At 41.4% G+C, this 18234-nt stretch overlaps 1 protein-coding gene across 4 annotated transcripts in view; it reads right to left on the minus strand.

The window, feature by feature from the left end:
* Positions 1–18234, minus strand: part of LOC106608035 (protein EFR3 homolog B) — a 74298-nt gene that overhangs the window by 35769 nt on the left and 20295 nt on the right. For all 4 annotated transcript variants that reach the window (XM_014205695.2, XM_045720933.1, XM_014205693.2 and 1 more), the window contains 4 exons: positions 12176–12252; positions 9662–9789; positions 9330–9480; positions 5727–5848 (listed from right to left, as the gene is read on the minus strand). In XM_014205695.2, the coding sequence (XP_014061170.1) occupies positions 5727–5848; positions 9330–9480; positions 9662–9789; positions 12176–12252 (478 nt within the window). The remainder of the gene's footprint in view (positions 1–5726; positions 5849–9329; positions 9481–9661; positions 9790–12175; positions 12253–18234) is intronic.

The raw sequence follows: 18234 nt of genomic DNA on the forward strand, positions 1-18234 counted from the left end.
ACTTCTTATCATTAGAACAGCCTCTCTGGATTTATTTATAATTTCTTTAGTGTTGTTTACACTGTTCCAAATTGTCAGACAATGTTTATAATAACAATAATAAATAACCCTCCTTTTCCTTGATCTCCTTATTTTATTTATCATCATATAATAATAAGAAATGTCATTATCATTAGTATGCTTAGTATAGCAGCCTTGTATAACCACCACCGAGCTATAGGCCTAAGAGTGATTCTGTTTAGTATTAATACCGTACCTTACTTAGGCCTATATTTCAATACTTATATACAGTTGAAGTCGGAAGATTACATACATTTAGGTTGGAATCATTAAAACTCGTTTTTCAACCACTCCACAAATTTCTTGTTAACAAACTATAGTTTTGGCAAGTCGGTTAGAACATCTACTTTGTGAATGACAAGACATTTTTCCAACAATTGTTTACAGACAGATTATTTCACTTATAATTCACTGTATCACAATTCCAGTTAGGTCAAACGTTTAAAGGCACAGTCAACTTAGTGTATGTAAACAGCTTGGAAAATTCCAGAAAATGATGTCATGGCTTTAGAAGCTTCTGATAAATTATGTCAATTAGCCTGAGTCAATTGGCGGTGTACCTGTGGATGTACTTCAAGGCCTACCTTCAAACCCATTGCCTCTTTGCTTGACATCATGGGAAAATCAAAAGAAATCAGCAAAGACTTCAGAAAAATAATTGTAGACCTCCACAAGTTTCCAAACACCTGAAGGTACCACGTTCATCTGTACAAACAATAGTACGCAAGTATAAACACCATGGGACCACGCAGTCGTCATACCGCTCAGGAAGGAGACACGGTCTGTCTCCTAGAGATGAACGTACTTTGCTGCGAAAAGTGCAAATCAATCCCATAACAACAGAAAAGGACCATGTGAAGATGCTGAAGGAAACAGGTACAAAAGTATCTATATCCACAGTAAAATGAGTCCTATATCGACATAACCTGAAAGGCTGCTCAGCAAGGAAGAAGCCACTGCTCCAAACCCGCCATAAAAAAGCCAGACTACGGTTTGCAACTGCACATGGGAACAAAGATCGTACTTTTGGAGAAATGTCCTCTGGTCTGATGAAACAAAAATAGAACTGTTTGGCCATAATGACCATCGTTATGTTTGGAGGAAAAAGGGGGAGGCTTGCAAGCTGAAGAACACCATCCCAACTGTGAAGCACGGGGGTGTCAGCGTCATATTGTGGGGGTGCTTTTCTGCAGGAGGGACTGGTGCAGTTCACAAAATAGATGGCATCATGAGGAAGTAAAATGATGTGGATATATTGAAACAAAATCTCAAGACATCAATCAGGAAGTTAAAGCTTGGTCGCAAATGGGTCTTCCAAATGGACAATGACCCCAAGCAAAATTCCAAAGTTGTGGCAAAATGGCATAAGGACAACAAAGTCAAGGTATTGGAGTGGCCATAACAAAGCCCTGACCTCAATCCCATAGAAAATTTGTGGGCAGAACTGAGTGTGTGCGAGCAAGGAGGCCTACAAACCTGACTCAGTTACACCAGCTCTGTCAGAGGGAATGGGCCAAAATTCACCCAACTTATTGTGGGAAGCTTGTGGAAGGCTACCCAAAACGTTTGACCCAAGTTTAAATTGTTTAAGACAATGCTACCATATACTAATTGAGTGCATGTAAACTTCTGACCCACTGGGAATGTGACAAAAGAAATAAAAGCTGAAATAAATCACTCTACTATTATTCTGACATTTCACATTCTTAAAATAAAGTGGTGATCCTAACTGACTGAAGACAGGGAATTTTTACATGGATTAAATGTCAGGAATTGGAGTTTAAATGTATTTGGCTAAGGTGTATGTAAACTTCCGACTTCAACTGTAGGCTTCTGTATCTATCAATCAATCACTTATTTGTTCATGTCATCACACAGCATACAAGTCATTCACGATTTGAAACAATAAACATAAATAAATAGGCCTAAACCGTTCCATTTCAGAAATTGCATTCACAAAGGAATGCGACTGTTTTTAGTGTTTGCTATAATATATTTTATTTTGTGTTGTTTACATTGTTCCAAATGGTCAGGAAAAGTATATTGTAATCTAACAGCACCTGTTTGGGACATCCTTTCGATAATCACGCAGCAATAAAAAGGGAAACATGCAATGCTCTGATCCATTAGAAATGTCAAAAGATACCTGATTACTTCTTATCCCTTGCACAAATAACCTTCAGCAGTGTCTGTCCTGAGCTCACTGGTGCGGGAAACTGAGGGCCCAGAATATTTTATGTTGCAAGTTTGCTAGCAGGAGCGTCAGGCCGGACACAGTTGATAGTTACAATTTTTATGTTCAATGCAGACAGGCCATGCGTAGCTAATGTGATTTATAAGATACTTTCTTCCTGCAGGCTGCAATGTTTTTATTTGTTTGCTTTATGTAGGCTATTTTTACATGGTTGGCAATAGAAGATACATTTTTATTTAGATTCAGATAGAATTTAGATTAACCACATGACAATGATTTTGAGATACAAAGACTATTGTAAATGAAACTGTCCCACAAAAATGTACATATCAAAATCATAACTGGCACGCAGATCGGCAGAAATTCTAAGATAAATTGGCACTCGGAAAAGGTTCAAATGGAAAAGGTTCAGGAGTGTAACAGCAGAATCTGTGAAGGCCAGCAGCAGCGGGAGGAGGGTCAGGAACAGGTTTTGTTCTTCAGGTTAAGCCATCTCCGGCTCCCTCGAGTCATTTGTGTGTCTTAATTATTTAATCAAACCGAGTGCTTTAACCCTTTGGCGCGTACCAACACACAGGTGTGATCATGCTACAGTGGTCCCTGCCTGTGTGATTACAACTTATTTAGAACATCCAGTTTCCATTGATACAACAGTCAGCGTTTGAGATGGCATCACTGTTTGTTTTCACAGAAAACAGTTTGGACAAACACAGTCATTACAACATTATGTCCTAAATGTGACCAGTTCATTTTTGGATGCAATGTTTGCACATTCACAGAAGTGGCGACAGCATAACATAATCATCCAAACAGGAAATGTAGGCTACATTAGTCCTAGCACTAACAGAGGGAAGATCAACCTAACACAAACGGACATATTTAGCCAACTCTTGGCTGAAATAAACCATAATATGAATTAGCCAATAGAAATTATTATTTACAATTTATCACCTCACCATTGATCTAAATAATAAAGCAAAACACTTTCTAAAAATCTAAAGTAATCCGACGATGGGTAGTTTGTGCGCGCTGCCATGTTTTTTTTTTGGAGTCAACCAATGATAAGAAGAGAAAACAAGATGAGTTTAATCTGTTTGCAGAATGAATGTTGAAGAGGGTGTGTCGTCTACAATCATTCTCTTCCAGAAGTTTACTCGAAAGATGAGTGAACCATCCCTCACCTCACTTTGTTATAACATCTTTGGTCTGACAGACGTTTAACGTGACACCCAGAATGCATTATATAATGTCAACAAATATGGCCCCGGCAAATAGCTCAGCATTAGCTCATCATAATCAGTTCAACCTTCAGAAAAGTATTTTCCACACATCATACAGTGCAGTTGGAAAGTATTCAGACCCCTTGACTATTTCCACATTTTGTTACAGCCTTATTCTAAAATGGATTAAAAAATACATGTAAAAAAAATCCTCAATCTACACACAGTACCCCATAATGACAAAGTGAAAACCGTTTCTTAGAAATGTTTGCAAATATTTACCCTTATTTACATAAGTATTCAGACCATTTGCTACGACACTCGAAAGTGAGGTCAGGTGCATCCTGTTCCCATTTATCATCCTTGAAAATGTTCTACAACTTGATTGGAGACAATTGATTGGATATGATTTGGAAAGGCACACACCTGTCTATATAAAAGGTCCCACAGTTGACAGTGGATGTCAGAGCAAAAACCATGCCATGAGGTCGATGGAATTATCCGTAGAGCGCCGAGACAGGACTGTGTTGAGGCACAGATCTGGGGAAGGGTACCAAAACATGTCTGCAGCATTGAAGGTCCCCAAGAACACAGTGGCCTCCATCATTTTTAAATGGAAAAAGTTTGGAACCACCAAGACTCATCCTAGAGCTGGCCGCCCGGGCCAAACTGAGCAATCATGTGGAGAAGGGCCTTGGTCAGGGAAGTGACCAAGAACCCAGTAGTCACTCTGACACAGATCTAGAGTTCCTTTTTGGAGATGTGAGAACCTTCCAGAAGGACAACCATCTCTGAAGCACTCCACCAATCAGGCCTTTATGGTAGCCACTCCTAAAGGCGCATGACAGCCCGCTTGGAGTTTGCCAAAAGGTACCTAAAGGACTCTCAGACCATGAGAAACAAGATTCTCTGGTCTGATGAAACCAAGATTGAATACTTTGGCCTGAATGCCAAGCATCACGTCTGGAGGAAACCTGGCACCATCCCTACGGTGAAGCATGGTGGTGGTAGCGTCATGCTGTGGGGATGTTTTTCAGCGGCAGGGACTGGGAGACTAGGCAGGATCGAGGCAAAGATGAATGGAGCAAAGTACTGAGAGATCCTTGATGAAAACCTGCTTCAGAGCACACAGGACCTCAAACTGGGGTGAAGGTTCACCTTCCAACAGGACAACAACCCTAAGCACACAGCCAAGACAACGCAGGAGTGGCTTTGGGACAAGTCTCAATGTCCTTGAGTGGCCCAGCCAGAGCACGGACTTGAACCCGATCAAACATCTCTGGAGAGACCTGAAAATAGCTGTGCAGCGACGCTCCCCAACCAACCGGACAGAGCTTGAGAGGATCTGCAGAGAAGCATAGGTGAAACTCCCCAAATACAGGTGTGCAAAGCTTGTAGCGTCAAACCAAAGAAGACTCGATCGCTCACAAATGTGCTAAAACAAAGTACTGAGTAAAGGCTCTGAAAAATTTAGTAAATGTGATATCAGTTGATTTTTTTACACATTTGCAAAAATGTCTAAAAACCTGTTTTTGCTTTGTCATTACTGGGTATTGTGTGTAGATTGATGAGGGGGAAAAAACTATTTAATCAATTTTTTGAATTTGGCTGTAACATAACAAAAAGGTGTAAAAAAAATCAAGGGGTCTGAATACTTTCCCAATGCACTGTATGTGTCCATTACAATCTACGCCAGAATCAGAACGCATGATTTTCACCAGAACTTGAAAACATGAAAAAAAATGTAAATACATTATGCTCCATACATACATACGGTATGCTACAGTAGAAACGACAACACGATATACAAATAAGTTATTATTTGTAAAGAAAACAACAGTGAAGGCAATGCGAAGAGAGAAGCTTGTCCAGTTCAGTAAAGCCTCAAACATAAATTGGCCGCAACAATGAAATGGGCTACTTCTATGTGAATTAATACAACTTGTTATGAAATAATTTCAAATGAACATGTTGAAATATAGCCTATAGATAATTAGCAGGCAGCATGTGTCTTGGTTTGAGGGCAGTGTGGGTTAACAGTCCTGTTTCGTAACAATCCCATTTTTGAACAGTGAGTGCATTCTGACATCACGCGCATAAAAAGATCTCAGGCTGGGGCGACGGTTAGAGATATTTGGAACGCACCAATCAATTGGTGGAAAGAAAAGACGACTCTCAGTCGACTAAGATTGTTTGTCGGGGACAGCCCTAATCTGCAACATCAATTGATCATCCATATAACGTCCACTCACTTGGTGCGGATGTCTGGGTCCTCGTAGCTGGAGTGACACATCTCGCTGAAGCGCGAAACAAAGAAGTCATAGCTGCGATGATAAGATGCAGTGTCCTCCTCAATGTTGGCAAACTTGACAAACTGAGGGAGGGGGAGAGAGGAGGGTAAATTAACATCAATCTCCATCTCAACTGGAGAAGAAGGCAATACATCTGTGTCTCTCTCTAACTGTCATATTCTTCCGCTTTCTTTGTCTAATATAATCCCAAATCCCAAATTGAATTTTGCAATTAATTTCTGGGAAAAGAGTAGCAGAAAACCCACGTATTGAACTGCCTGGCAAAGAACAGATTCTGACTGCCGCTGAAATGTCACCATTTCAACTTTAACACTTTATCATTTCGTTTCACACCACTCCCCAATTAACAACTAAACAACGTGCTCCTCTTGGGAACGGAACAGAGGGAAGCCTTCCTGAAGCCAACCTGTGGTGATGACTTTTTAATTAGATGCCTGATTAAACTCATTCTGATGGACAAACCAGGCTAAACAACTGCAGGTGACCTCGACCGGACCGGACCAGACGCAGAGGCTAAAATAGCACCGGGGTTGTGATGGACCCAGGGCTCTAGGATATCTGGTGCCACTGTTATTTCAAGTATGACAATGCAATGTAGTCTAGACTAATGTGTCGTGTCCATTTAAACACAGATAAACATAAGGAATCTGCATACATAGAAGGGGTATTTGAATTGAACTAATTTAGGCTCAGTGTATTGAGTAGTTTTAGGTGAGTCCTAAAGAGAACAGGAGGAGACCTTCAGTAGCTGTCCTGGACCACTATGACTGTGGTGATAATCTCTTTCTAATCCTCTCCTCCCTTCCTCTCCTCCCTTCCTCTCCTCCCTTCCTCTCCCAGATAAACACCACAGCATGAGGCAAAGACTGATGTGCTGGCTGGTGTATTTAGTAATCATACATAAGCACATTACTTTGGGGTCTGTGCTTGTGTGTATGTATCAGTGTGTTAGGTGACGTCCCCTCGTCCTGTCCAAACAACGTTGATATAAAGGACACATTGCTGGGCCTAAACAGTGTTAGGCCTAGTTCTTTTTTTATCTAGTCTAGGCTGCAATGATTTTCAAATTGTTAGGGCTATGTTTCTGCTGTCCATAAAAATACTCAGATATCAGTTATATAAGCCTACCTTTTAAAAAGGGATATTATAGCTGTATCAAGTGTATTCTATTGTTATTTCATCTTGATCATCTGGGTAAGTGCTTATGCATCATTCTTCCATTAGGATACTTTCTGACAGTTTCAGACTGTAAAAAGGATTTCACTACAGTATAGCCTGCCTTAGTAACTACTGCCTTAGTAACTACAGTATAGCCTGCCTTAGTAACTACTGCCTTAGTAACTACAGTATAGCCTGCCTTAGTAACTACTGCCTTAGTAACTACAGTATAGCCTGCCTTGCGCTAAATAATTTAAAAAATGATGGTTGACTTGGGAAAGAAAAGCAGGTCTTCGGTTTCAGGCCGAATGATATAGGTGAGCCAGCAGACCTGACTGAAGTCACTTGCAGAATTTGCAAAAAGATGATCAAGGCAAAGGATGGACGGACAACAAACCTCCAACATTTACATGTCCATCATCCTGCGGAGTTCGCTACTCTGAACATGCTGTTGTTCCTTACCAGAAACCTTTAGGTAGGCCTAAGACAAGGTAAAAATAAAAAATTTAAAAATTGCACTATATTTTATTTTTTAATGTAGCCTATGATTAAAATACAGATGCATCTTATTGGAAAGACATAGCCTATAGGATAGGCTCAAATATTGTGCCAAACCTTGAGACTTATTAACACGGTTTGTGTTTTTGCACTAATTTAGGTCATTTTCATACTTACTTTATTTATTTTGTAACGTCTAGGCATATATTTAGGATTTGTACAGTTCGATAGCAAATGGCATATCCTAATAGGCCTATTCGTTTTAGAATTAGCCATTGTTAATTCGTTCAAGTGTTATAAAGAATATTATAAATAATCATTAGTTTTATCTGATTGTATAATTAGGATTTGTACAGTTCAATAGGCACAAGACATGGCCTATTATCCTTAGTCTTATTCCTTTTCAGTCTAAGCCAATGTTCATTCAAGTGTTAAGCTATAAAGATATATAAGCTACATAATCATTTGTTTTATTTGATTGTTGACATTTATATGAACGCACAATTTCTAAGCTATTCAAAATAAAGTAGTTTGTGACAAGTATGACACCAATTCATCATTTATAGATGTTTGTTTCCACTTACTGAAAGTGCTGCTGTGGGAGCTTATGCCACAATTGCCCGTTGTGCAATTCAAGGATATGAATAAATACTTAGAAAATATTATAAATATAAAATGTATAAGTTTAACTTGTATTGACAGTAACCTATGTGTAGGCCTATATTATTGTCTGTTTGGTTTTCAAGGAGGGATTTTCCGACGGCACAATTTATTTTGCCTACATTTTGGTGAAGTAAAGCAGAAACGTAACAGGTTTAAACAAACTTTCTATTTGATTAGTCTATCTTGCAGATATTTGTTTTCTCTCTCATTATTACGATAGTTTTATTAATTTTGTCTATTTGCAAAAAACTTTTAAAGATGGAACTCTGAGACCTATAGATTCCTTCAATGGTTGATCATGAAATAGTAGGCTATGCCTATAACAACAAGTCACATTCAAATCAAATGGGGATTGGGAGAAAAGGGGAAAATCAAGATCTTAAAACAATAAACCAGACAACGGAGTGTCTGCTCAAAAAGGCCCATGATCATCCAACATAGGAAAGGACAGGGAACAAAACATGACAGGTCCCATCTGAATTTTTGCACTGCTTTGGTGCTCTCCGCTCCTTCTACAATCTACATTGTTCTCTTGCAATATGTTAGTCTAACTACCTCATATGTATTGAACATTAAGGCTATGGCAAATGTGGAATAGGCCATTTGGCATGGCGCCCTGCTGTGTGCTCACTGCACTGCGCTGTTGTGCGCTACCAGACTCCAAAGGTGCAGTCAAATTCAAATATGCTAAACCATCGTTTGTGGCATCACAATGTTGTCACCATCGACGATGGCAGTCAAACACCATCGATAGACAATGTAATCGTAAAATCGTCGAACCCTAGTGTGTGTATGAGTGTGTGTATCAGTGTGTGTGTAACCCATGGTATCACTAGACAGTGTTGCCAGTGTGGTAAGTCTGTCTCTATGGGTAATGTTATTTCCTTGATAGTTCCGGTTCCCTCCTGACCCTGCTGCTCTGACAGCCCTGTCTGATAACACTGATAGCTGCTACTGGCTGCTATTGCACATCATCAACCAGATAACCATTCTCTCTCTATGCATACCTACCCACTCCACCTCCTCCCTCCCTGGTAAAAATGTACATTTATGTTTAGATCACCGTCTGGCATCTTCTATTTACATGGCCGTTGCTACATTACATTTCCTACAGAATAGACCTGCAATTATATTTCTTTGTGATTCATTGCAGCCAGCTGCTAGTGTGTATTGTCAGATAAAACCAGACTGTTTATCAAGGTGGGCGTCTTCTATTCTACTCACAGAGTTGGTTCCCAGGATCTGTAGGTTGGGTTTGTCGGCCTCCAGCAGTTTACGGACCATCTTAAGGAAACTCTCCACAAACAGGTTGATGCTCTGACAGTGGCACGCCATCAGCAACTGATCCAGAGCCTCCATAGCTATACACACATACCTGAACACACACACAGACACGGTAGTTATGCCACACACCATAGGTCTTAAGACCATTACATTCAACTAGAATGCAAATGAGAAAGTAATAGCCATGGTGCATTTTGAGCTGACATGGACGACAGTTGACAGATGTCTGTGCTGTATATTCACGGCTCAGGTGTAACTGTGGTGTTGCTCACCCATAGCGGTGCCTAGCCACATCCCTGGAGAGCCTCTCTGACAGGTAGGCCCCGATACGGTCCAGCTTCTCTGGAGCTGACAGGGCATAGAATGTCAACTTCTCCATGTTAGCCTTCACCAACCCGTCCTACAGACAGACCGAGAGATCGGGGGGGGGGGGGGACAAGAGAAAGGTGGAGGATTAAGGTGGAAAGGGTTAGGTTTGGGTTCTTGGTTCACTGTCTCCACAGGACAGGAATATACTCAAATCAAAATCAAGCTTTATTTATACAGCACATTTCAGACATGGAATGCAACATACTTTACAGGAAAATTAAATTAAAAAAAATAAAAGATTAAACATTTACTACACAACAAACATAAGATTAAAAAAAAAAGAATGACAAACTGAATGACTAAAAAGCACCCTAATAAAATGCAAAGCTAAAAATGTGTGTTTTAAGTTCTCTTTTAAATATGTCCACCGTTTCAGCCCCCCTCAGGTTCTCTGGCAGGCAATTCCAGAGGCTGGGGGCATAATAACTAAAGGCTGCCTCTCGGTCCTAGGCGTCAGGATAGTTAAAAGGCCAGTGCCAGAGGACCTGAGGGACCTACTGGGTACATAACTTAAAAGCATGTCTGACATGTATTGGGGTGCACAATCGTGGATTGATTATAAACCAATAGAATAATTTTTAAATTAATTCTAAAACTTACAGGCAGCCAGTGCAGAGACCTTAAAAGCGGTGTAATGTGTGCTCTCCGGTCTTGGTCAGTACCCGTGCTGCAGCATTCTGTATGTTTTGCAGTTGACCAATGGCTTTCTTGGGTAGACCAAACAGGAGACCATTACAGTAGTCAAGCCTGCTTATAATAAAAGCATGGATGAGTGTCTCTCTATCAACCTGAGAGAGAAACGACCGCAACTTGGCAATGTTCCTCAGCTGGTAAAAAGCCATTTCGATTATATTGCTAATGAAATTTTGTTCAGAATCTATAATAACACCTAGGTTTTTACCTGGTGTTTTATCTTTATTGCCAGTGAATTAAAATGTGTGGCTCGATTCTCTCTCTGTGCTTTGGCGCCAACAATAAGTACCTAAGGTCATGTCTTGATTTAGCTGGAGGAAGTTGTGAGCCATCCAAGTATTTAAATCACTAATACAGTCTAATAATTTATCAGTGGAGCTAAAATAGTCTAGTGACAGAAAAGTTGTGTATCGCCTGCAAATCAGTGAAAATCAATGCTGTGCTTTCTGATAACGCTACCAAGGGGTAACATAGATAAACTGAACAGTACCGGACCCAAAATGGAACCTTGTGGAACGCCACATGTGATATGTATTTTCTCAGAGTTATGTTCACCAAGGGTGACAGAAAAAAGAAAAAGAGGACAACACAACACAAGCATGCGGCCATGCCCACACGCTCGGTCACACCCCCTCCAGGTCAAACAGTCTGGGCTCAAGGACTAAAATCGTCCACTCCACAGAGTCTGGTGAGATAGCCTCTCATTTACATTTAGACTAGTAATGATCCAATAAAATAGAAAGAACTTTGATCACAGGAATTGCCTCCATTGTATATTGTATTTTGGTATTTTATTAGGATCCCCATTAGCTGTTGCAAAAGCAGCAGCTACACTTCCTGGGGTCCACAAAACATAATACAGAATATCAATAGACAAGAACAGCTCAAGGACCGAACTACATACTTTTTATAAGGCTTGAACTATAAAATGTGTGGTAAAGCATTGAAAATAATACACAGCTAGAATTAAAAGTCATTACCAGACAGAGCTATACATAACTCTATATGATAAACACATTAACCCGACTTTGGTCTATTCTCCCTGACTCTGGATTTAGTGTCTGACTCAACGTTATCTGAAGGCTCAGGTTGTACACTTAAGACTTACACAACACACACATACTTTTTATCTCCACCGCAGCCATGTGAATGTTATCGGAGAGCTCTGGTTAGTCTCACACACACATTCCAGACACACTGTTTGTGTGAATGAGTGAATGATAGAGGGTTGTGGGTTAGTCCCTGGGTGAGGGGATTAGATTAGTTACAGTCTCTGTGTCGGGAGCTTAGAACCCAAAATTAGAAACAGGCTGGTTTTTGGGGCATGCAGCACACAATTGACATGCACACACAGCAGAGAAATTAGGTCTCTGCGTTCTGAAATCTCAGATGTGATGCTGGCAACAGATCTGACAGGTAGACTGGGCTATTTTTATAACATTTACAAATAATTGAATTCAATCAAGTCATTCTCCTTCACAGATATGGTGATATATGTAGAATATCTTCAATAGTGACTTTCTTCCTTGTCCTTCATATTCTCTCATTGTGACAGGACCGGTGAAAGTAATTCAGAGGTTGCCTGCCAGGAATTCACTTCTATCTGTCTAGTCTTTTCAGATCAGTGAAGATGAGGAGACCACTAGAAATATTGGAATGACAAAAGGTCACAGGAAGTAGAGAGCATTGCCACAGGAAACAGGAAGTGTCAGTTGAACTCTCACCTCTGGGTCCTCTGGGAAAATGTTGTCCACCAGTCTCTTGTAGCGGGGCCTCAGAGCCCCACAGCAACCACACACCCCTACAGGAGAGAGGGAAGGAAATACGGAGAGTGGGTGAGTGAGCGAGTGAGAGTAAGAGGTGGCAGACAGACGTATGAATTAATAAATCATGTTTGCAACTGCAGATACCTGACCATGATAAACCATCAATAAAATAAGTCCTTCACAGAGAGTTAGTGAGACCACGGTAAAAGCTCAGGTTGTTGCAGTGCTACATCAAGTCTGTCACCTAGTACACCTTAGTGTCAGCAGCATCCACCTCATGTTGACTGAAGAACACCGTTATTATTGACAAAGTTAAATAAGCCTTGCACAGCTCAGAGATTAATCAAGTTTAGACATCCATCAACCCAGGGCTGGGGGGGGGGCTTGGAAAAAAGCTCGGAAAGAACTACACAGCAGCGGAGACTAGAAAGCCTGTCCTTGCAGTTCTTCAAGACCAGTTTTTTCACACAGGCTGAGAAATAGATGCCTTTGTTCTAAGCTCCCTTTAAAAGAGGTCAGACATCTGAAGAATGTGGCCACAAAGGCATTGGAGCACAAAGACACACACTGAGACACGAAAGACTCACCAACATTTAAAAAAAAGACATTGTACACACACATTTTTTTTCTCTCGAAAAGACACAGTCACTCAGTGTGCGCACACACAATCTATACATCACAGTCTCACAATTGACAACCTTGAGGAAAGTTGTGTAACACTGCGTGACTTGCAGAGAGAGAGAGAGAAGCTGATTGGCGCAGAGAACTCAGCAGTGATGAGTCATAGGGCAGGGGCAGGCAACTAGATTCAGCTGCAGGGAGATTTCTTTTCGGAGCGGATGGTCGGGGGGCCGGAACATAATTAATCCCAAAAATAAATTGTTATTTTCAAATACACTTTCATACCTTTTTATTTATACATTTTTATTTCACCTTTATTTAACCAGGTAGGCAAGTTGAGAACAAGTTCTCATTTACAATTGCAACCTGACCAAGATAAAGCAAAGCAGTTTGACACATACAACAACATAGTTACACATGGAGTAAAACAAACATACAGTCAATAATACAGTAGAAACATAAGTCTATATACAATGTGTGCAAATGAGGTGAGATAAGGGAGGTAAAGGCAAAAAAGGCCATGGTGGCGAAGTACATACAATATAGCAAGTAAAACACTGGAATCGTAGATTTGCATTGGAAGAAAGTGCAAAGTAAAAATATAAATAATGGGGTGCAAAGGAGCAAAATAAATAAATAAATGAATAAATAAATACAGTAGGGGAAGGGGTAGTTGTTTGGGCTAAATTATAGATGGGCTATGTACAGGTGCAGATTTTTGTAGTTCATTCCAGTCATTGGCAGCAGAGAACTGGAAGGAGAGGCGGCCGAAGTAGGAATTGGCTTTGGGGGTGACCAGAGAGATATACCTGCTGGAGCGCGTGCTACAGGTGGGTGCTGCTATGGTGACCAGTGAGCTGAGATAAGGGGGGACTTTACCTAGCAGGGTCTTGTAGATGACCTGGAGCCAGTGGGTTTGGTGACGAGTATGAAGCGAGGGCCAGCCAACGAGAGCATACAGGTCACAGTGGTGGGTAGTATATGGGGCTTTGGTGACAAAACAGATGGCACTGTGATAGACTGCATCCAATTTATTGAGTAGGGTATTGGAGGCTATTTTGTAAATGACATCGCCGAAGTCGAGGATCGGTAGGATGGTCAGTTTTACGAGGGTATGTTTGGCAGCATGAGTGAAGGAAGCTTTGTTGCGAAATAGGAAGCCGATTCTAGATTTAATTTTGGATTGGAGATGCTTAATGTGAGTCTGGAAGGAGAGTTTACAGTCTAACCACACACCTAGGTGTTTGTAGTTGTCCACGTATTCTAAGTCAGAACCGTCCAGAGTAGTGATGCTGGACGCACGGGCAGGTGCAGGCAGCGATCGGTTGAAGAGCATGCATTTAGTTTTACTTGTATTTAAGAGCAGTTGGAGGCCACGGAAGGAGAGTTGTATAGCATTGAAGCTTGTCTGGAGGGTTGTTAACACAGTGTCCAAAGAAGGGCCAGAAGTATACAGAATGGTGTCGTCTGCGTAGAGGTGGATCAGAGACTCACCAGCAACTACTGCAGCTCTTTAAGAACATCAGCTGACTGGATTTGGGAGAAAGAGAAATGGGGAAGGCTTGGGCGAGTTGCTGTGGGGGGTGCAGTGCTGTTGACCGGGGTAGGGGTAGCCAGGTGGAAAGCATGGCCAGCCGTAGAAAAATGCTTATTGAAATTCTCAATTATAGTGGATTTATCGGTGGTGACAGAGTTTCCTATCCTCAGTGCAGAGAGGAGCTGGGAGGAGGTGCTCTTATTCTCCATGGACTTTACAGTGTCCCAGAACTTTTTTGAGTTTGTGTTGCAGGAAGCAAATTTCTGCTTTGAAAAAGCTAGCCTTGGCTTTTCTAACTGCCTGTTGGTTGGTTCCTAACTTCCCTGAAAAGTTGCATATCACGGGGGCTGTTCGATGCTAATGGAGAACGCCACAGGATGTTTTTGTGTTGGTTAAGGGCAGTCAGGTCTGGAGAGAACCAAGGGAGCGTTTGACAGTAATGAGTGGAGGTCGTTTGACCGCTGACCCATTACGGATGCAGGCAATGAGGCAGTGATCGCTGAGATCTTGGTTGAAAACAGCAGAGGTGTATTTAGAGGGCAAGTTGGTTAGGATGACATCTATGAGGGTACCCGTGTTTACGGCTTTGGGGTTGTACCTGGTAGGTTCATTGATAATTTGTGTGAGATTGAGGGCATCAAGCTTAGATTGTAGGATGGGGTGATAAGCATGTCCCAGTTTAGGTCACCTAGCAGCACGAGCTCTGAAGATAGATGGGGGGCAATCAGTTCACATATGGTCTCCAGAGCACAGCTGGGGCAGAGGGTGGTCTATAGCAGGCGGCAATGGTGAGAGACTTGTTTTTAGAGAGGTGGATTTTTGAAAGTAGAAGTTCAAATTGTTTGGGTACAGACCTGGATAGTAGGACAGAACTCTGCAGGCTCTCTCTGCAGTAGATTGCAACACCACCCCCTTTGGCTGTTCCATCTTGTCTGAAAATGTTGATTACATTGAGACAAGATCTCATTTTTTATTTGTGGGAATACTTGTGCACAGATTTCCTAAATTTAACCAATTCCTAGTGAGTGTGCCCCCCCCCCCAAAACAAAACTACAGGAAGGAACATTCCAGTCCACCTGGATAAACACAGCTGGCTGACAATCCACTGGAATTCATTAAAAGCATTACCACTGGTTAATATATACACTGTCAAATAAATAACCTTTCTTATTCATTTTTTGGAGAATCTGCAGTGCACTCTACATAGGAAGACTTCCGGGGAAGCAATAGACAACCTTGAAATAAGCTTTTAACAATTTCAAATAGGCTTGCCTAACTGAATGAGAAAAAGATAGCTCCCAACAGTTTGAAGACAGTCAGGCTGTATACAGATCCTTTCTTCCCTTCCCTCATTCTATCCTTCCTAGTTTATTCTCTTCCTTTCATGAAATCTTTTGATCTTTCCACCATATTGCTTTCACCTAGGCTACCCAATCATTATCAATTAATGGTTGTCAATCATCATCAATCACCTCATAGTAGAAAGGAAGGAAGGATGCATTTCAAAATGACTCTCACTAGGCAACTGTTCTGCATCTGTCTGTCCCTCTGTCACATCTCTGAGGTGGTATCCTCAGTCATCCTTACCTTGGGAGTTCAGATAAGATTTAGGCTTAGGGCCTCTGTCTATGCGTCTGTCAGTAAAGTTTCTGTCATCGTGGTGTTAAACGCCCCCATAGGGCTCTGCTAGCTGCAAGCAGCCGCTATCTCCAGCTCTCTATCTGCCCTCCCTGCTGCTATTCTTAGCTTTCCTCCATCACTTCCAACTCTAAATGACTGTTCTCCTCTCCTTTACACCCTCCATCCCTTCCTCGCCCATCTTGGCTGGGGGCCCTGGAGTAGGAGTCACCACTGAATTAATGACTGCATCAGGGTCCCCGGTGAAGAAAGTGGGGAGAATTGAGGGATGGGTGGAGGTGGGTCCTGTGAATGAGTCACTGAGAAGTGCTACTGTACATACTGCAAGTCTGTCCCGAGGAACAAACTTTGTGTGGAACACACACACACACACACATTACCAAAATATAATATCACGGTATTTAAAAAAATGTAATACCGTCATAACGTAAATAATTTTTTTGGAATAATAAAAGTTGTACATTTGCTTTATGAGTAGTGAGTGACCCTAGTGCTTTATGAGTAGTGAGTGACCCTAGTGCTTTATGAGCAGTGAGTGATCCTAGGGTGGCAACACACACATTCTAAGTGATTTCAATGAGTCTTTCTCCATTCTGATTGTTTTATACTCTTCAATTCAACTTTAACCAAAAGTACATTTCTGCGTTTTCATCACTTTCTGCATTTCCTGCACTTATTTGAGAATTTCCACACTGCCATGTAGGGCTGCACGATATGGGCAAGCAACAATGTTGATGACAACAATGCTTTTTTCAATTTGCTTCTTAATATAAATCCACTAGTGCTCTATAATTACACTATTAGTTTGTGTTTTTCTATATCTGAAAATGGTTAGTTTGTCTTTTCTTAGCAAGTTGGACCTAATTTGTGTTAGCCGCTAATGCTAATCGCTAGTTACACTTTTTTTCCTACCCTGTCACAATAACTCCTCCCTGGCATTTTAATTCGTTGTCATGCCAAACAACTGTATTCAAATTGCCCACTATTCTATAGAATTAGAATAATCATTCTATTTCCATGATTCCAACAGTTTACCCAGATGTTTTGCTCTAAATCGCAAGACAAATCACAATTGCAACATTTGGTAAACAATAAGGCCTAGATTGTAGCTGCATTGACCATGCAGACTGAACACAAGTGTCTCGTGATCGAGGAACAACAAGTGCACTCCTTGAGTGACAGGGGGCGGGGCTAGGTCTGTGTGGAAAGTGGCTTGGAGAGAGAGAGCAGAGAGAGAGAGAGCAGAGAGAGAGAGAGCAGAGAGAGAGAGAGCAGAGAGAGAGCAGAGAGCAGAGAGAGAGGATTCAAGTAGCAGAGTATACTACAAAAATGGACATTACACACTTTGTATCACATTTAACAAACCAAACACCGTTACAGAAGATAAAGTAAAAACCCCAACAAGTCCGTACATCAATACTGGTATATAGGAAAATACGGTATACCGCCCAGCCCTAGCTGTGTGTAGGGTGTGTGTGTGTGGAGATGCATAGTTTGGTTGGGGGAAAAGGGTTGCATATTGGGAAAGGGATGGACTTTTGGGACTTCTGTTATGTTGTTGAGGGGGGTGAATAAAAATGTGGTGAATAACAGTTCTCTTGACAGCACAGTGCAGCATATTGGTGGGTGCTGTACTGAACTAGCCTAGCCTATAGGGTGTGGGCTGGTTGGAGGCAGTACGGAAGAGGGAACTAGGAATGGTAGAATCGTCAGGAGAGTACAGGGGGTGGATGCTAGATGGTAGTTGTGACATTGCAGCATAGCGAGGGGTCTCTGGCTGTCCATTCACCCTCACAGTAAACAGCTTTATTACAGCTCTGCGTACGTCATGTTCCTCTGCTCTCCAACACTCACAATAACACACACACACACACACACAGTGAGAGTGAGACAAAAGAGAAAGCAAGAAAGGGGGAAAAATGCACAGCAAACTCCACAACCGTACAGCAGTCAGTCAGTCTAGGCCCGCGACCCCAGTTTGATATCTGACAATTCTCGTGACCCCAACCATGTGAATGTTATTTGGTAATTAACAGCCAATGTTTACTTTTTTATTTGAGGCTATGGAAGTCTTTCTGATTGTCTTCTCATCTCACCATCACATACTTTTAATGTGGGGCTATGACAGTCAATTGCAAATTAGTCTGACTTAATATATCTCACCACCACTAATGAGTTGGGTGTGCTTGATGCATGTCGCGTGGTGCTTTTCAAAGTCAGG

Source organism: Salmo salar, chromosome ssa06, assembly GCF_905237065.1.
Source record: "Salmo salar chromosome ssa06, Ssal_v3.1, whole genome shotgun sequence".
NCBI classification, from domain to species: Eukaryota; Metazoa; Chordata; class Actinopteri; order Salmoniformes; family Salmonidae; genus Salmo; species Salmo salar.